The following is a 21,643-nucleotide window of genomic DNA, read 5'->3' as shown; positions in this document are numbered from 1 at the left end:
GATGCATTTGAAACTAAACATTGTTAATTAAACGATCTGTTTATGATGAATCTGAGAAAATTTTGTTGAAAACTTCTTGAGATATTATATAAATTAAGAAAAATATTCTTTAGTGGCCATAAGGTTTAAATACTCAGCGACTCTGTTTTCAGTACTCATATTTTTAAAAAAAATGCTTTGTTTCAGTAAAAAAAATATTATTATATTTATTGCAGTTTAATCATTTCCACTTTAATTTAAAGCATAAATTCTACGGGAGCTAACAGAAAATGAGAGAGATACATATTACGTTATGGCTGAAGGCCTTTATAATAATATGAGTGAATTATATGACTATTAAAATTTGAAGTTTTAAAATATTTTAATGAAGAAGCAATTAAAATGGGAGTTCCATAAAATATGTAATTATTAAAATTTTAACGTGCATTAAGATTGGCGAACTAGCTGGTCGCCAAAGGCGGCTAGTAATATATATTTATCCTGATTCCCGCATTTTTAAATCTATTTCACAATCGATTTTCACCGCATTTCACAATCGATAGATTAAAATTTCTTTGCCTGCTGCTGGTATGTACTTTCCTTTTTGTTTGCATTACTGGTTTGAGTGTTGCTATATGGCATTTTTGTTATTTTTTTTTACATATTAGTGGATTTATTCTTCTAATTTATTGTTTTGTATTTTCCTTTCTGTTAAAATGGTATGTCTCTTGGGCCTAATTTCAGGGGATTTTCGGATCACGAGGAATCATTATCAGACTGTCTAGTCTGCATTCCTTCACAGAAAAAATCCCTTTTTTTTGAATCCCTGCCTGCAGGTGACCTTTGAAAAAATCTTCAGGCCGGATTCTTTTTTTATTTGGTTTAATTTGTTTTTCCTATTAACTTGATTTTATTACTTTTGTCTCAATTCATCTGTGTTTTAGAAGTAGCTGCATAACGCTCTCTAAATACTATGAAGCTTTTACTGTTCCTTTTTTGGTTTTAGTTTGAATAAGAAATAATTTTTAGTTGCAATTCCGAAACTATTTCGTTTCGTTTTCAAAATATTTCTTACTTTAGATTGGTTATATATATATATATATATATATATATATGATTAGTTTTAATTGGTTGGTTCTGTATATGATGCATGCATTTATTTCTATTGTATTTTTTCTTCTTCTTATATATATGCGTTTATTTCAATATATTATGATAATAGCATGCAGAGAGCATATAATCATGCAATAATTACATGGTATTTGAAGATTCGAATGCATCTTGCATTTCATTTATGAATGCAGTAATAAATGATGTTCGTTATTTCTGAATTATTTCTTGCTATTTGAGTTTATATAGCCGGATCTTCCTCTAAATAGCAAAAAGTCATTCATGCGAACCGATTTATCAAAGCATGTACTCCGATTATAACTGATTTATATTTTGTATCTGTTAATTATTAAATGAATTAGTAAAAATTCCTTCCTAGTAGTCTTTAGTGCCAGTAAGTTCTTCAAGAATATTGGTTGTGTTTAATTTCAATGTATCATTCAAAACTTCCGTGTTCTAGATTTTCTCAATGCTACTATCACTTACTACACATCAAATTATGATATACATTAGAGACGTGTTACTTTAATAGTCTTACACTTATTCTATTTCTTTTATATACGAAACTTCCTAATGGATGGAAGTTACATGATTCTGTAGTGCCATTAAAAATGTAAATGGCCAGATCATCTGTCTCCTAGAGACGCATATTCTTTCGCGGCACTTTAACTTTACTATCTTATTCATTTATTATAGACTAGTCGCCTTTGGCGACCAGCTGCTTTACTGGGAATATTGATTATCTTTAATTTTAATTAAGTCGTTCTGATATAACTTCATATCTAGCATGCAATGAAATCTTCTATCTCTTCTTCATACCGTGAAATTGTCAGACATTCGAGATGTAAAACTTACATATGTATTGTACATGTATTACATGTGCATGTATTCAAGATGTATGCATTGTCTTACATATGCTTCGCTCAATGTGTATATGAAACTTTCTAATGGAGACTCTTTTTTTTAATAGTGCCAGGATATCATTGCACTATTAAAAATGTAAATGTGTGGTTCATCAACATATCTTTAAAATTTTGGGGTATTATAATTTCACTTATTTATCTGTTGTAAACTACACAGATACTAAATAAAATCATTATTCTTTAACTTTCAACAATGAAAAAAATAAAAAAAATCCCGCACTAAAATGTACGATGTAACAACGAAATCGAAACAGTTTAAATTTCAAGGCAATTATGTAATATAATGTTGAAAATTAGGGGAAAAGAATTAAAAATTGCCAAAATTTAACAAAAATGCACATGATTATTAAATTGGTATCATTAAAAAGGATTTTTTTTTCGTTAATTTGAAACTGTAAAAATCTTTTTTTGTGCAATAATATTTTCATAACTTTTCGCACTAAAACGTCAAAATTCAGTTCAATTTTTAATTAAATGAAATTTTTTAAAAATTCCGAGGTGGACATTTCTACTCTTCAAGTATACATGTGCCAAATTTGGCAGTTGTAGGTCAAACAATCTGATCTGCAGAGCACCAACATACTCTTTTATCTTTCTATTAGTAGACATAATAAGCAAATATTTTTCTCCACTTTCAACAATGGAAGAAAATAACGTGATTAACCATTCTAGAAAGCAATGAAAATGGTTTGAATTTCATTACAACAAAGAAAACTGCAATTGAAAATCATATGATTTTTTTAGACAGTCAAAAATCAGGAAAATTGGTACAAATGAAAAGATATTTTTTAAAACTTCAAATAGTACAGAAAACTTTCAGGTGTAATGATATTATCTAAAAATGCGGGAAAGATAGTTTGTCATATTAGGAAAAACATGGGAAAGATATGGGCCAATATTTTGTTCAGTTCTAATTAGTTAAGGTTCAAATTATATTTTTTAAAATCCACCAACAGGTTCACATTCAACCTTCCAATGTATACTTTTGACATAATTGATAACTCTAGGTCAAATGTCTTCTCTATAGAATTCATCCAAATGCACACATTGTGATCCAGTGGCATAATTAATAAGGTAAGTTATGAGGAAATAGGATATGAAGGGATAGTTAAAATAATAAGGGGTAGTGGATTTTTTCCCATTGTTTTAGTAACATTGTTAGAGCTTACGTTACATTGCCCCCTCCCTCCAAATATACATAGATGGACAATAAGTAAGGAAGGGACTAGATTAGAAGGATGAAAATATTTGTCAGAAATGATAGCCTTATAAATGTTTTTAAAATTTTGTTCCAATATTAATAAATTTTCTCTAACAATGCTCAACAGGGTGTGTTTTTTTTCAATGCCTACTATTAGCTCACACTCTCCATATATATCTTGTTCAAATTTTCAATCGTTAATAAAATACATTTTATTCATCCACTCAAGGTTCAAATACATTTTTTTAAACTTGTAGTGGATGACACTTGATGTCAATATTTGAAAAAAAAAACTGTTTTAATTAATTAATTAAATTTGTCCAGTAATTTCTATTTGGTTGCCAACTTAATATTGTAATTCTGTCATATGTATATACACATCAACATTAATGTAATTATTTAATAAAAAGTAACTAAAATTAAAAAAAATTGTAGACCTAAGTAGGAATTGACTTAATTTTTTTATATATATATATTATTAGTTTAACATACTCATACACCAAGAATTAAAAATAAGCCTCGAAACAATTTTTAGAATGAAAATTTTTATTTTATTTCTGGAATAAATCTTTCAGTTAATGAGTCTATCGAATTCAATAGGCTTTTCTTTGTTAAACTATAAACTTTTATAGAAACAATAAGTAAATAAAATAATATGCCTCTATCTACTTAAAAAACATGTTTCATATTCGATTGCTCATTTAACAAAAATGCTACTAAGCTAAGTTAGGAAACACAGAAGATTCAAAGCACAATATACAGTAAGCACTACATAAAATAAGACATCTTTGAACAATATTGAAAATTACTAAATTAAACAGAGATCAATTCAAAAGTGCACAATGTTGACATCACATAAAACTTCTTTTAAAATTTTCAAAATTCTATATCTCAAAAAGTAATATAAAAATTTAAAAAGTATGCACCTATTCTGTTAACAAAAAAAATGTTAAGTTTCAGGTTATCATAATAGAGTTATACTATAAAAATCCTATTTATGTATTATGTAACAATTACAATTAAAGTAGTATTTTAATAACACCAATTTAATAGCATAAAAAAAGTTTTAATCAAAATGTAACTAGTAAATTTTCTAAAGTACAATATTTTTCAAAACCCCCTAAAAAATGTAAAATTAAGCTCTATGCAAATTATCGTGAATTTAAAATAAATACAAATGTTCATCAGAAAGCAATGTTGATATATCCAAGGTCTGTTTAATGAAATATTATTTATCCACGTCTGAATTAAAAAATCTTTACCATCCAACAAATAATAAATGAAGCTGTAATACGATGATTAAATTTGTATGAACATAATATGATATATGCTATCATGCAACAGCTGTTTGTTTTCTTCCTTAAAATTTAACATTACTACCATTTCAAAAAATTGAAAACAATGTTAAATGATAGTTTAGAATAAAAATTATGAATCAACATTATGCATGTACCATGCAATAAAAGAGCATATTCATCAGTTTTTTTTCTATTATAAATCATTAACAAATTAAAATTATAAAATATCAAAACCCAACAAATTAAAAATTGTAAATAACAAAAGTGAAAAACAATGTTAATTGCTTTGTAAGACACTTAAAACATAAATATATATATATACGACTTAAATTATGAACAAAAAGAAATAGTCCTTACTTCAATAGCATATACAATGTTAAAACAAAAATATTGATGAAATATAAATAAAAAATGGAGCTGGACTGACTAGCACTACCACTGAGTTTGATTTTGGCACCTTAAAAAACTCTCAGTAACAATATTAAGATTTATAAGCATGAAATTCTGTAGCTAACATCATTAAAAATGCTATTTTTTAATTAAATTATTATTAATTTTATAATAAAGCTCATTTTAAATGTTAAAAATTGTAATATAAATGAATATAGATAGTAAAATGACATTTTTTTCAGTAAAGAAAATGCAACATGTTTAACAAAAAAAATGCTTTGCTTTTCAAAGAAGTTTACAAAATATGTGAATTCATTTTAAAATAAAAACATTATTTCAAGCTTCAGCACCTAAAGATTAGCCAAGCCAAATAATTATAAAAATATTAAAAACACAAAACGCAAAAAAGGTGTTTCATTACAAAAATGAGACGAAGACTTGACTAAGTACAAATTAAATAACAGTTAAAATTAAAATAAGAAGTTGTATTTATTAATTACAGATTATAAATATATAGAATATTATAAAACAAATATATGCTAAAATATTCAAGCCTTAAATACCAGAATGATTTCAAAATACTTTCTCTCTCTATGGACGCACTTTTTCATTAATTTATTTCAATATATTAAAATTTAATAAAAATCCCATAGAGAAATAGATATCACAGAAGCAAATGTGTATTTCACACATTTAGTTTAAAGTTATTTCATTGTAATTGAAAATTTATAAATATATATTGAGAATTCTATAGAATAAGATTTCAAATAATGTTGTTTGTCCCTTTTTTTAAGTATTCTGAAACACTCAAATGTTTAAATGGTTCCTTTTCTACACATTCATATTTTCAAAGCTTCAAAAATACTTTGCATACATTTAAACAGCTACAGTAGTTACAATATAATTCATCACAGTTAAACAGAGTCTAAGTATTTTAAACTCTCTATACTCTTGCAATAATACTTAAGAATACATCACATATGATAAAAATTTCAAAATGCATTATTTAAGTCATTGTGTGAAAATAAGTACTGCAAAATAAATTTATTAATTTCAAAATATACATTCTTCCAGTCGTTTACACAATATCATTTTAATGACCATCTAATGTTATAAAAATCTTAATGAATGTCATTATTTTTTCTCATAGCAAATTAACATGAATACAAAACTTATTTGGTCATTTTAAGGTACTGTGTGGATTAGGTTTTTAGTTATGCTTTACTGACAGAAAAATCATGATTTTGTTTTCAAGCTTTTTTTAATACAATTTTATTAAAAAGTCAAATAATTGCAGAAAATAAGGAATGTGGAAACGAGAGTACTTTTATGTTTATTTTTAGAAATTATGAATAATAAAATTTTTAAGGATCAAAAATAAATTAACTAAAATAATTTTTTCCCAAAATTTAGATAAAAACTTATGAATTATCCCGAAATTTAAATTAACATATATGACACTAGAGACTTAAAATTAAAATTTGATATGAATCTAAAAAGAATTAATCTGCATGCTTGCAACACTTTTCTGATCATAATTCTCATTTATTTCTCAAATATAGTTTCTTGCATATTTTTCCAAGTTTAAATGCACTAATGAGCAACTATGGAAAATTTTAAAAACACATGGTTGATTGTTTATTCATGTTTAAATAAGACACAAAAGAAATGATACAGAATCTTAATAAAATAAAAAACAATGCCCTATGACATATCATTATACACTGCTGTCTTTTAAAGACAGTTTTTCACACAAAACAACAACTTTCAATAACACTCCAAATATAAGTTTTAATATGACTAATAATGTATGAAAATAACATATAAAAATTACTTTTTATAGTAATACCTATAGAATTTTTCTTAGGTATGGTTTTTGACTAGAACTGATTGAAAATTGGATAAGATATGGTCTCGAGTTCCTCAACAAGAGTTTCGTAACGGTAAGAAACCCGAATATCGGGCACATTGGTTCTATGTATGTCATTTCCAGCTACTCCTTCTTTCATATAATGTGGACCCAACCAATATTTCTTCCACTGAAAATAAAACATATTGAATTTCAAAATCTATTTTAAAACATTACGAAATTCAAGATTTTATATTTAATAAAAATTATTAAACAATGTTTTCATTCATAGATAGCAACTATTCTAGCTACAACACCCAAAAAAAAATAGAAAAACAGTTGATAAGGCGGACAGTTGATAATTTTTTGGAAAATATTAACTCTATATTAAAATTAAAAGCAATTGTTTTTTCTTTTTATTTTCAGATTTAATAAAATCCCAGAACAGTATTTTCATTCAAAGTTGGTGATTATTCTAATTTTATCAACTAATGAGCAACTAATATGCTTTGTTTGAAGTAGTATCAATAGTATAAGAACACTCAATTTATAAAAATTCCTTTCACCAAGTGCTCATCTTGAATTTCAAGACACTATTAATAGTGTATTCATAAGATTTCATCAGCTTATCTGAATGTTAATTTAAATCTAATGTATCACTACTCAAGATATATTTTTGCTCAGCTCCCTTTTTCAATACATCAAACAAAATATTGAAAAATATATACAAATCTTAGCTAAATGTTAACTTTGCACTTATGGTTACATCTGATGAGCTCTTTTTGTAATTATAGATTGCCATCAAATATGTAAATGAAACTATACAGAATTCAGAAAACCATGCTTTCATTATAGAAAACATATGATTAAAATTGAAACATCAAGAAGCATATAGCAAAGGATGGGGAAAAAAAATTGTTTCTTCAAACCCAAAGATTGCAAACTAAGCAGATGAAGGGGGGGGGGGGGGGAGTTACTAAGCCATGTATTACACATGACATACCAAAGACACAAGACAAAATCTCAAAATTTCCTTAAATAAAGACATCAATTCACAGGAAATTTGAGTATGCTACGAAATAAAAGGAATTGAATAAATCGGCAATATACAAAACAATAATATTGCAATAAGAATGTGCCATCTACAAGAATTATAAAGAGAAAGATACAATTTTCAATTAACAGTCCAATTCAGAATTCAACTTGATGGTGAAAAAAGAAGCAAAAGACCAAAATTTCTCTATGGAAGATATAATTACTAACATCCAAAGGAACAATGGAGGGGTTGTGTGTCTACAATATCTGTTCATGTTCAAAGTTGTCCACTTATTGCAAATGGCTGCCATTCAATAAATCAGCTTCATAGAAGTAGCATGAATAATTATATATTTTATGACTTAATTGATATACATCTAATATACAATGCATCAAATATAATGATGAAAAAAATTAATGCTTTTAACTTATCACTTATTTGTACTTTCCTTAGCAATTTAAAATTATTTGTATCTTCCATATGGAATCATACTCCCTGGCTATTTCTTACCTTCCTACAATTTGAATAATGAATTCAAAATCACCCCATAGGGAAGTATTGACCTGTAGAAAAGCAGTTGAAAATATAGCCTGACAACGAATATTAGAATTAAAAATTAATTAATTCTGTTCACAGGCAATTCCAAAATTCATCATATAATTATACTAAAATTTCCATCAACTCACAGGACAGATTTCCTGCAGAAGAATGAATCTGAATTATTTTAAGTGAATACACCTTCCTTTATCTCAGTATTAGTCTTACCCTTTTTTTTTTTTTTTTTTTTTAGAATTTCTCAAGCCACTTACCATTTTAAGCCATTACCTCTCTATATCATATGTCATTTTCATCAAAAGAGAAGAGGAAGCTCTGTTTAATTTTATCCATGACGGAAACTCGAGTTTTGTAGATATTGTTTAGTTTATTTTGAGGTAACAAACGGATTATTTTGGAGCAGATCTTGATTTTGTCATTTTGAACTATAATCTGATAAGTAAGACAACAGCAAAGTCAGCAATTCTTCTGAAAATTTTAACCCACAGAAGTGAAAGAATTTGGTTTTTATGCATGTCACATGAATTAAGCCCATATGAACAGGAAATCACACCTCAAACTTACAACCTCTAACTTCCGAAACAGAAACTCTTGTTACTAGACCGCTGCAGCTACAAGTGTCTTATTACATTTTTTTTTTTTTTGCAGAACTTGTTATAAAATTCATAAGAAGATAATTTAAATTAGAACAAGAATATGAATAAAACAAATAAATGATACCTTATCCGGGAAACCACTCATGAGAACACTATTGCGACTCAATTCACACATATCACAGCTACTAAGTTTCAGTACCTGTGCTGCAATACTGTATTCCTCAATAAGGGGTTCCTAAAATAAAATTAATATTACTAGGGTTGATAAATAAATAAATTCACTATCAAAGTAAGATTATAAATAAATTTCTGAAATTGAAACATTCTTCATGTGAGAGGAAATATTACATTTAGAAAACCTTTTTTCAATAACAAGCAGCTGTTACAAATTCAAAACCTGTAGAAACCAACACAAAGTATTTTTGTTTGCTTGTTTGTGTATTTGCATGTGTTTTACTTAATACTATTATGATAAAAATGTAAAAACAATTAAATATATAACACATTATTTCTAATTTTAACAAAATACATATTACAAGCATTAAATAATTAAATCTAAGATGATTTTACAAAACAAATACTTTCAACATCATTTGAATACATTGTGAATGGGCAATGTATTATATAATGCCTTTTCTTTACAAAAGAGGAAATGGAAAATACAGTAACAGTGATTATAATCTATTCTTAGTAAAATAAATAACCAAAAACTAGCTTTCTTTTTAAAGAATATTTAAAATGTTTTAATTAAATGTTAATATACGAATAATACATAATATATTTTAATTCTAATCCATATTTGAGAACATAATTTCATTCAAAATATTTAACCCAAAAGACAATAAAAATTTACATTAATATTCTCTGGTTAAAGGATGTTTGAATGATTCTATATCAATTATAATTCAAGTACTAAAATTTTAAATTAGACATATATAATTGAAATTTATTATTCATCATTTGTTCAAAATAAAAATTAAATTCTTAGTTTAAATTGAATACTGCTTGAAATATAAAATATTTTTAAAAACATGAAAATAAAATTTCTACCACAAAAATATAAGGCAAAGAAGAAAAAAAGAAAGCATGTCAGTAGTTAAATGCAAACATTCAGATTTAAACAGATAAACAATATTTTGTGTTAAGTTTAAACTGTATGTTTCATTACTGCAATACAAAATTAAATTTATAACAAGCAAACACAAAATCATTTAAAAAATTATTAACCCTAGTAAAGTGGAACTGTAGTGGATCATCCGTAGAAAGGGAAACAACAAGTCCCCTGCTGAGGTATTCAGGTAGTGGATTTCGGTGGTAGTTCAAAAACAGAGAATTATTGCTGAGAGGAGACATAGCAATACCCACTTGAGCCAAATAGTAGAGGTACTGCAATACTGGAACCTATATTGCAAATAAAAAGGAAATAAATAAATTATTTTTATTATTTATTAATCAACCAATTGGACATCACATACATACTTAAATTAGGTGCAATAATTTACTGCTCTTCCTTATAAGCATTTCAAGAAGATATTGAAACAATTTTTCCAAGAAAAGAAATTTTTGCTTTATAACTACAAAAATTTCCATGATTAAATCATTTCTGAAGAACCAAAAGCATAGTTTAGTTTAGTTATTAATATCCCATTTTGATATAACACAAAGGCTATTCAGGGACAGACTTAGTAATTTTAAGCCACAGTCAGTCAAATGGGGTTGACACCCGGGTGGTACCATCTTTCTTGAAGTTTCTGCACATGCTTGATGACAGATGATATATATTAGACCTATATACACAGTGGAACTTATCTGAATCTGGGTTCAAAGCAGAAGTTCTTTGACTCCAATTTCAGAAACTTAATACTAAGCCACAAAGTAAATGTGAAACTTAATAACTAAGTTTTAAAAAAAATCAATAATACTCTTTCTTAAAATGTGAAGATAACATAAAAAGAATATAAAGTGTATATGTATCATACCATTATTTAAGAAACATATAGGAGTGGTCTAGCAAGTTTCATATTGAAAATAAGACACATTGCAGATTTAACATCTATCCAATAATGCATGGGCAGATAATAAAAACAAGTGAGTGTAAATTGCCTAAAAATGAGTTAAGTCAGTCTCACTATAGAAACAATTTTATATTCTACACCTCTACCACAAAAATAAAGCAAAAAAAAAAAAAAATGTCAATTTTAAAGAAGCAAAAATATACTGAATTCACAAATCTACAATTTACTATTGGTGTCGTCATAATGGAACCATTTAAATTCAATACATGGCACAAATTGTAGGACAAAACATGAAAAGTTTATTTTTTTAATCTAGCAAGTTACAGATATGTTATATTGTAATGAATGTTATATTGTATTGTAATGAATGTTATATTGTAATGTGTGTTATATTATTTTCATGTTATATTGTAACAGAGAATAGAAAAATCACCTTCCATTCTGAAAATAAAGAAATAAACCTGAATAATTATGCTGCAAATGCAATCAATGTCATGTATATGAATAATATTTCAAGCACAAATCAAGCAAGGAAATTATGCACTGTTATTTGTGATCTCATTAGTTTATTTAATTTCTGAAGTACCAGTCAGCCTTTCCTTATGAGAAACAATAAACACCACATAACACACACACCCTTTTTCATTTAATTTTAAATAGTCTTCATTTTTTGCATAAAAATATATTATGAAAATACTGTTTTTAATAAAGGGAAGAGCTTTTGTTTTCCCCCTCTACTCAAAAATCAAGCTGCACACATTTTCTATTTGATGATTTATTACAATTATCAACGATACAAATTTTACATTAGTGTTTTCCAAATTCACAATTTCATTCATATATTGATAAATTCATATAAAAAAACATTGCAAAATCTGGAAATGGATGAGTGCAAGTCTAATCTAAATTGGAGCAATATTACAGAATCCAAATAATGCAAAATCAGATTCAACATCAATATCATATTCAAAATACAGGACTAACCTTCCTAAGAAGCAGGCCATGGGATATGTTCTCACTGAGAAGAAAACCAGTTATCAAGTGCTGAACAGCCCCAGCTTCACCACAGTGAGGACGTAGTACAAATGTATTCAGTCCTCGAGACCTAAAAGTAAAGTTCTTTAAAGTCCAAGAAAAACAAAAAATATATAGATAGTTTAATATATAACAAAATTAAAACTAAACTATGCAATAGAAAGATACTTCAACTTCTGTAAAGGAGAAATTTGAGATGAGGAGTAGTCATTTCACTTTACGGACAATTTTGTCTCAAATTTTATATACAAAAATCTAAACTATTTCCAAACAAAAAAACTTAAATTAAAATCTAGTTATTTATTTCATTCAAAATTTACACAATCCTAAATCATTTGATTCACATTCAAATTAAAGCAAATTTTAAACAAAGGAACCAGATAATAACTAAAATAAACCAACTATATAATTCAACCGATTTTAACAATACATTTTTTTAAGATTAAAATTAGCTTAACACAATAACACAAACAAATAATAACACAAAAAAATTAAAATAATGTATCAAATGAGTTAAGACAATTTGTTTGATACAATAAAGTTTTTTGAAAACCATAGTTATAATGAAAAGTCAGTTTTTGAAAATTATCATTGAGTCATAATGTCTGAATAATAATTTAAGAATAACTTACTTCCTGAAATGATTGAGGGTACAGATATTTGCATACATATAGTAGAGGTAGTAAGAATACGGTGGGTTTTCTTTATCTGTCCACTGCAGTGGTGGGTTTATGTCTTTGTCAAAGGATGGATTCTCCGGCTTGGATTCATCATCCACTGAATCAAATCCAGTTACCTAAACATATTTTAAAATATATTATTAATTAACATTAATTAATAGTTAGTAAGATTTTGCTAATATCAGGCATTAAAAGAAAGATACTTTTAAAATTTCTTGCACTTTTCAAAAATTCTTTGAAAAAATATTATTAACCCTTTAACCAAGTGGAAGACTTTATTAATTCTTTAATGCATTAAGTTACATTAAATAACACAATTTTTTCATAACAGTATAGAAACGTCATATGAGAGCAATAAAATTAATTGATTTAATATTGTCTGAATAATTTGAAATAATTAAATATTATTATTAAAATTAAATAAAAACTTACATATCTCAGAAAAAGGTGTAGTTCTGGATGAGAAGAAGGCTTGGCTGTCACTTCAAACAAAGGCAGGAAGACATTATCCAGAATTTGTTGAAAATTCTGTATGAGGTTATTTGATCTGAAAATATCACTATAGAGAAAATGAATTTTTAACAAATGGTTCACAAAAACAAAATTTTAAAAAATTCAGGAAAAGTTTTTTAATTGAAAATATAAGAATTTATAAATCTATTATTCGGAAAATGCACATTATAGAAAACCAGTTTGTAAGTGAGTAAAGTTTAATTGAATATTTTCCATTTATTTAAAAGGATTATAATATTTAAGACACCCTGTTTTTTTTTTTTGTTGTTGTTTTTTTAACACTGAGATTCCTACAGTGAATTATGTTATCAATGTCTGTATCAATGCATTGGCTTATCAATGTCCACCATCAATACAGTATAAGAATCTTCAAAGCCACATAATAGGCAATAAAGATGAAAATTATAATCTTACATATGAATAAACACACATGAATTTTATTTAATTACAGTGTGAGAGAATATGGAAAAACAACTATTTTAAAGAAAAGTATATAGTAAAGAATACACTTTTAATACATATAGATATAAAATTAATATATCAGAAAAATTATAAAAATATAACACAAAACAGATTCATTAAATCTGATGGTAGTAAAACTCAAATATTACATAAAATATTTCATATTATTTGAGCACAGCACTTGAAATTTTCAGATGAATATACAACACACATATTTTCAGTAAAGAAAAATTATGATGAATATTGCTCACTAGAGACGAGGCATCTGTATTAGATAGCGCACATTGTCTGAATACATGTTGTGCTTGACTGCCCACTCAGCTAAGCGATCCCATTCGTCTATCTTACGACCATATATTGAGAGTCGTGGTTCTGCATTCTGATATTTACTCTCCTCCAAATCACTAAACACTTCCTGAAAGAAGACTGTAGTCTTAATCTAAATATGCATTATCCCAACAATTTTGGACTCAATTTTATTTATTAACAATATTTCAATAAAATGATATTTAATTAATAAAAGATAAGATTTATAATTACCACTTGGTTTTAATAATTTTGCATGTAACGCTGTTATATTCATTATTCTACTTCCCGAAAGAATTGAAATAAAAGAGCAATCGAGTTTATCAAATGAAGAAAATTTTAAAGAACAATGTTTCCACTTTATTTATTCTGAATATTTATTGTTATATTTTTTAAACAAAATAATTAAAAAGTAGCTCGGATTTAAAAAAGAAGAAGAAAAAAGAAATTTAAGTCATTATTTCAAACAAATTTTGCATAATTCTATAATTCTATGAATTCCGGAATGGTAAAGTAGAAAAATAATTTTCAAATAATTTGCATAATAATATATAGCCAGTCAGAATGGTCTTCAAGAAACTTTTTCACTGAATCTATTAATTATACTTGTGTGTTATTAACCATACACCATTGGTGAACAATAGTTATGAACTCTGGGGTTTAATCATTAGGATGCAGTTAAATACAGAATGAAAGTGTATTTTGACCTTCTTTTTCAACCAATTAAAACCAAATTTTAACACAATTACATATCAAATGTCATATTTTGTACAACTCATTGTTTTTTGTAATCCATTGCATTTATAAGCTTGTGAAAGAACCAAACAACAGATAGTCAAATCTTTAATCTGATATCAAAATTAAATCATAACTTACTTTAGATAATAAATATGTTTACCAAATATTATTCATTTAGCTCTCTTCATATTGTAATTATCATATTGACAGTTGAACAAACAGGTTTTGTTTGAAAGAACTTTGCTCAAAATTTGATAGAAATCTATAAATTTGGAATATAGACGACATACCAAATTTCACCCATCTAGCTCAAAGTTTTGTTTTGTTTTTGAGTTATTGTGTTTACAGACAGACAGATGCAATTTTAAAAATGTGTTTTTCAGACTCAGAGAGGTCAGAAAAGTAGAGATTCATCAAAGTCTTGAGTTCAATTTTTTTGCCAATGGCAATACTTATTTTTTGTACAAATTATATAGCAAAAAGAAAAATTTATCAAAATTGTACATGCTTTGAGAAAAACTTTCAAAAAAGTTTATGCTATTAGATGCTTAATACACATTCAATAATGAATGAAAATTTTAATAACGAATATTGTGGTAACTGAATGAAAATTTTCACCCAATGCTTATAAAAAATAATTTAGTTACAATATTTCATTTAACTATCTAAATAGATCAGCAAATACAGTCTGATTTTGAAAAGTTGGCAGGTTTGATCAAAAAATTGTATATCAGAAGAGTCATTGATAAGTTAGAAGGACATGAATTGGCTTTGTTTTTACTTCTTCATGGGACTGAAGCTATATTAAAAATAAAGGGAAAAAAAAAAAAAGTGCAAAAGTCAACATAATCAGATCTATCACAAACCTATTACTTTACTCCTCTATAATGCTGTCATACTTTTCTCTCACAGCAAATAATCAGATATGTCTGAGGTCAAAAGCTCGCAAGTTCATCAGAGTCACTTTGCAAAATTTTCTGCTCAACAAAAGTCAAAACTGTCGATCAGCCATTCAGTAGACAGAACAGTTAGTCATTTTTAAATAATAAATGGTGGCAAGTTTCATGAGAATCTAACTGAGACAAGGAAAAGAGACAACATGAAAATTTATCATCAGCTAAACTTTAATATCAAATATTTTCATAAAATACACATTTAATCTGCAGGGTGTTTTTGTGTGTGTGTGTGTCAATACTCAAATTCAGAATTTTTTCTTATGTTATACCATAATTTGTTAGCGTACAAATTAAATTATATAAGTAATATTTTAAAATATATTGTTATATAAGTAAGATATATTTAAGCTACATAAGTAATATATTTAAATTATATAAGTAATACATCAAAAATCTTTTGACATTTATATATATTACAATCATTATAGTTATAATTTTTTTCTCAAGAAATAATGTAATCCCGAATCAATTATCTACTAAATTAATCCTCACCTTCAAAATGGCTGCAAAATATTTCCCTCTTACATAATTGTCCGTTTTTAAGTATATCTCTCTCAAGGAACTTTCACCTACTGGATTGTATTTGGCATTGAATTTATCAAATCGATGAAATGTATTCCTATCCTGCGAAAAGAAAAAGAACTTTCAGTGGCATTCTCAAATAACTTACTTATAAAATAAACTATAAAAACTTAAAAGTAAACGCTAATATAAATCATTAAATAACTTAGAGAAGACAAGTCAAAGAATTACAATTATTTATTTCTAAAGACATTTTATATAAAATAGAAATATAATATTACTGATAATTAACAATAGGAAACATTAATAGGATTTTCCTTTTAAGTATATTGGAAGATAATATGTTTATATATTCAATACAATTTAGATTTTGAAAATATGAATCCTTTAATCTGTAACTTAATAATAAAGATAGTAAATAAAAAAAAATCATCTCAAGAACCTACCTCAAACTTTCAAAAAAGGGGGGGGCAGAGCAATTAGTTACCATTAGATTTTGGATCTAATTTTATTGAAATAGTCCATGAGTCAACAAAATTATAGAAGGCTGCTGCCCAAGCCTCACACAGCATAAAAGCAATGTTTTCATAGTCTATAAATTTTTTGTCTCTAATTAGTCAGAAGATATTGTTTAACTAAAAGGAAGTATTTCCAGTTTCAAACAAATGAAAAAAAATGGCATTCTTAAACAAAATTATATATATTTATATGAGCTCTCAAGAAATTGCTTTTAAATATATATTAAATTATTGTCTAATGAGTAATTAATTATTTTGAATTATTTCTCAATGAGTGCAATGCTAGTTAAACGCAGATTTTAAAACTATTAAAAGAAGCAATTAAAAACTAACATTCAGCATAAAATTTAAATAGTATGACTTTTAACAAATGTTTTCTTGATAAGAAGATTTAAATTTATGATTATTTGTCTTAGTTATTTTATGTGATTGCTTAAATAAATTTAATAGATATCATAATTATTTAAACTATATAGTTTATTATAAAACCAGGCAAAAGTATAATTTTTAACAGATGTAACAAAATTATCTTACACTTAAAAATGGTAGTACAAAAAAAAAAATCTTTACTTACTGCATGAACATCTAGCATATCAACACTTAAATCATACATATTAATATTCAATTCTTCAAAAACCTGCGAAAATAAAAACAAACAAAAAATTGGAAGTGTTGCACTTTATTTTGTAATCAAAACAGTCTTTCCATGTTGATGAAAATCTTGTTCCATTAATCTTAGCATAAAACAAATTAATTACATGTAAGAACTATAAAAACAATTTTAAAAGGTATTTTGAGTATTCCTGTTATTTGCAAGAAAGTATTCTAATTTGATGAGACTTGGAATGTTCAAATGTCATTGGAAAAAATTTATTGGTAATTTGAATTTCGTGCACGATTTTCAATCTGACATAAAAACTAATATAATATTTATAATTAATTTTTATTTAAAGAAAAAAATTACAAAAATGCCCTTATATCTCAATTATTTCATTATTTAAATTCATCAATATTTTGTGTGCCCAGTTACTATAAGTAAATTTTTTATAGTACTTAATTTATTCAAAAATATAAAATTGCACTAAATGCTCACTCTAAAAAAAATGAATAATTTCTTACTGCTTTTAAAAATAACTTTTAATATGTTTACATTATTATTATTGTATTATTATGCATTATTTATTTTATATTGCATTATTTATTTTGGAGTTCTACAAACCAAATGTAATATACAAAATCCTATATACTTCATATAAATGTAGTACTCAATTTACTTACATAATGAAATTAATATCCCTAAAATTATTAAAAATTAACAAAATATATCACCACTTTATATATTAAATCTCTTAATGCTTATATATCGATATACATTACTTATTAAAATTATGAAGAAAAAAAAAATTGTAACCATTTTTAACTTAAAAATTGTTTGTTTGTTTTTTCCTGCTATATTAATATTTAGACATTTTTTATTTTTTTTTACTACAATTTTTTAATAAATTGACTTTTTACTCTACTCCAAACAGCTTCAAATTAGCCAAATCTTTCTGTACATGGAACAAATCACTTAGTTTAAAAAAAATTATCTCAGAAAAGTTATTATTGATAAATTGATATTCATGTTTAAAATAATAAGTTAATAAATAGTAATGTTTCAACTAGTCATTCAGGGCATTTATGGTGGAAAAAAATTAAACACTGAAACTGGGCAATGGGAAAAAAAAAAAAAAAAACAGCTGAAATAGTTATATAGTATTTGCATTCATACAAATACACATTCTCTCTGCCCATAAATTTTCATAACCCATTTTTTCTGCCCATAAATTTTTATTTTCATGCTCTCTTAAATTTTCTTTCTTTTCTATAGAGATACTTTATATGTATATATATCATATCTAAGATAATTTAACTAATAATGAGATTTATAAAAAATTTTGGAATACAAATTTTATAGAAGAAATTGATATAATTCAGAGAAAATGCAATTTCTGAATATTATTATCATATAAGTTACAGCTTCACAACATTTTTTCACATGTGAATCAAGAGTTTTTTTTCCCCCCTTGTTTATTTTTTCAATTGTGTAGATTACATGCAAAACTAGGGTGTAGTCTTTCTGATTATACTAGAAGTAGATCAGTATGAATTATTTTCAACCATAATCAGTAATGAAATAAGAAATAAATAATTTTAATCTTAAAATAATTTTTGTAAACATCTACAAGATGACATGGAATTGAATCATTAAAATATAAATGTTTCCTTATCCTGAAAAAGATGACATATAGGGTATTTTAGTTTGAATGAAAGAATTCGTATAATTTAATAATTTACTTTAATTCCAATAAACATACTAATTCTAACCATTCTATTTGAAATCATTAAAAAAAATAAAACAATTGAGTTTTTCTGAATAAAGTAATGCACACAGAGAATATTTAATGCTATCACTATTAAAGGCAAAGATTTCGATCATATCTCTCCAAATAAAATTGGCCTACCAATTGTCACCTCATTTAACATAGGCATTATCCTTTCTAAATTTAAATCTTTTCAATCTCATTTCTTAGATTTAAAAAAAAAAAATTATTATTTTGGAATAAATCAAGTGCAATCAATTTTCTGCACTTGTTTACAATCACTACTACATTCTATTTTAAGAGGCTCCGAGCCAGAGTGCAATCTACTTTTGATACAGATGAATGGCATGACATGTGGGTATCATTATAAGAGACTTCAAATTGTTTTTCTAAGCTGAAAGCTCTTAGAAAAAAAACAGTTCCAACATAATCTGAATAAAATTAAAACATACTATGCCCTTATTTGTACAGCCTGATCTTAGGTCCTAGTTCGATTAGACTACTATATATATATATATATATATATATATATATATATATATATATATATATATATATATATATATATATATATATATATATATATATATATATATATAACCAATCTAAAGTAAGAAAAAGTTTGAAAACGAAACTAAAATAAAAACGAAACAAAACAGTTTCGAAATCGCAACTAAAATTTATTACCTATTTAAACTAAAACCAAAAAGGAACTTCATAGTATTTAGAGAGCGCAATTGCAGCTACTCCTAAAACACAGATGAATTGATACAAAAGTATTAGAATCAAGTTAATAGGAAAAACAAAAATCAAATAAAAGTTAAACCAAAAAAATTATTAAAAAATATTAAAAAAGAATCCGAGATATTAACTTGATTCTAATACTTTTGTATATATATATATATATATATATATATATATATATATATATATATATATATATATATATATATATATATATATATATATATATATATATATATATATATATATATATATATATATATATATATATATATATATTCTGTTTCAAATTTATTTTTGAATCATTAATAGAAAATGACAAATTTTGCACACACAGGTTGTACTATAAATAAAGCAATAAAGAAGATCGCCTTCATTTTAAAAATATGGAAATTTTGACTTTTGTTTTTTCTATCACAAGTTCATTCTTTTTTTCTTTTTTTTTAACTCCAACTATAAAAATGAATGGAAAGAGCATTGTAGACCATTACAATGCAAGTTTTCTGGGGGAAAGGGTGATTAACTAATATTTTTCTAAATGCAGTCCTATGCCTCCTAAGGCTGGCCCTATTTACATGCAATTTGAATTGTATAGTGCCATTTCAACTTCAATTTTCCTTTTGTCACCTAAAGATAATTTAGCAATAAACAAATGTTATTTTTGTAATAATTGTCTTCTAACAATATTTCAGAGGTTTGATAGTGCTATCTTAGTTAAATTCGCGCCAATTTCTCTTGTTATAAATGTAACATGATTCAAGATGTAGAGTTATCTTACTTCATCTTCTGCATGACCAGTCAAAATCTTGCCATTAATTTTATCAAATTTTACAATCTCAGTAAATGAATTTACAAGCACATTAAATGAAACATATAAGCAATTAAAAAATAACATATAACTCATTATGATAAAAAAAATTACCCTTTAGAAACACTAATGCTTAATAAATATATACAAATGAGAAAAGGTTAAATATACTACAGTCCATTAAATTTTTCAAATTATAATATTATGAGGAATATTTTGATAGCATTATTACAAAAACAAATGATTTTATGAGTCATTAACCTCAACAATACACACATACACACACGTCTATACATAGTATAAAATGAAGTCTCCAGAAAGTGTCTGTATGTTGAAACCCTAAAAACTCGAGAAATACTTAACTAATTTTGAAGATATTTGTACCATTTTGTAGGGCATTTATTGGGGAAGGTTTTAGTATATTGAAGTCATATCAAAATTTAAAAGAAAAGGAGTTTTATAATTGTAATTTTAATTATTTTCCTACTACGATTCGCGCATGTGTAAAGCAGCAGTATCTGTTCTTTGCACTAATCCGACTTAATCCGATTAGCTAGACTTAAGTCTAAAGCTAATTTTTCCTATTAGATGTTATGCCACCGGCAACGCTGTGCGGTACTAATAGTATATTATATATTAGGGTGTCCCATAAGTTTCTTTCTTATTTCTAATACGAAATGAATACACAATATTTACTGTTTAAGACATTATTTATTTTGTTATATAAGAATCCTTTTGCTCTATTACCTTCATCCATTTCTCAGGAAGCCTCATTACGCCATCATTCCAAAATTGTTGAGTTTTGGACAAGAAATAATCCTTGAGGTGCGCTTTTATTTCGCTGATGGATTTAAAGTGCTTATCACACAGAGAATTTTTTTAAGGACAGAAAGAAGCAATAATCAGATGAAACGAGATCTAGAGAGTATGTAGGATGCGGTGAAACATCCCAATCAAAGTGTAAGAGCTTCTCTCTTACAATTAATGCAATATGTAGTCTTGCGTTGTCATGATGAAAAACAACGTTTCATAATTAATTCTGGCCG

General features: G+C 25.9%; 1 protein-coding gene across 1 annotated transcript in view; it reads right to left on the bottom strand.

Moving 5' to 3' along the window:
- Positions 1-3,773: 3,773 nt before the first annotated feature.
- LOC129954595 (AMP deaminase 2-like) overlaps positions 3,774-21,643 on the bottom strand; it is a 34,244-nt gene continuing 16,374 nt past the window's right edge. Inside the window, exons 11-19 of the mRNA XM_056068155.1 lie at positions 17,257-17,319; positions 16,135-16,266; positions 13,894-14,057; positions 13,100-13,226; positions 12,620-12,783; positions 11,937-12,057; positions 10,165-10,338; positions 9,062-9,172; positions 3,774-6,940 (exon numbers count right to left, since the gene is read on the bottom strand). Of these exons, the coding sequence (XP_055924130.1) occupies positions 6,782-6,940; positions 9,062-9,172; positions 10,165-10,338; positions 11,937-12,057; positions 12,620-12,783; positions 13,100-13,226; positions 13,894-14,057; positions 16,135-16,266; positions 17,257-17,319 (1,215 nt within the window). The 3' untranslated portion in view covers positions 3,774-6,781. The remainder of the gene's footprint in view (positions 6,941-9,061; positions 9,173-10,164; positions 10,339-11,936; positions 12,058-12,619; positions 12,784-13,099; positions 13,227-13,893; positions 14,058-16,134; positions 16,267-17,256; positions 17,320-21,643) is intronic.

Source organism: Argiope bruennichi, chromosome 2, assembly GCF_947563725.1.
Source record: "Argiope bruennichi chromosome 2, qqArgBrue1.1, whole genome shotgun sequence".
Lineage (NCBI taxonomy): Eukaryota > Metazoa > Arthropoda > Arachnida > Araneae > Araneidae > Argiope > Argiope bruennichi.
Note: the sequence above shows the minus strand (reverse complement) of the source record. Positions and strands in the feature narration are given on the sequence as shown.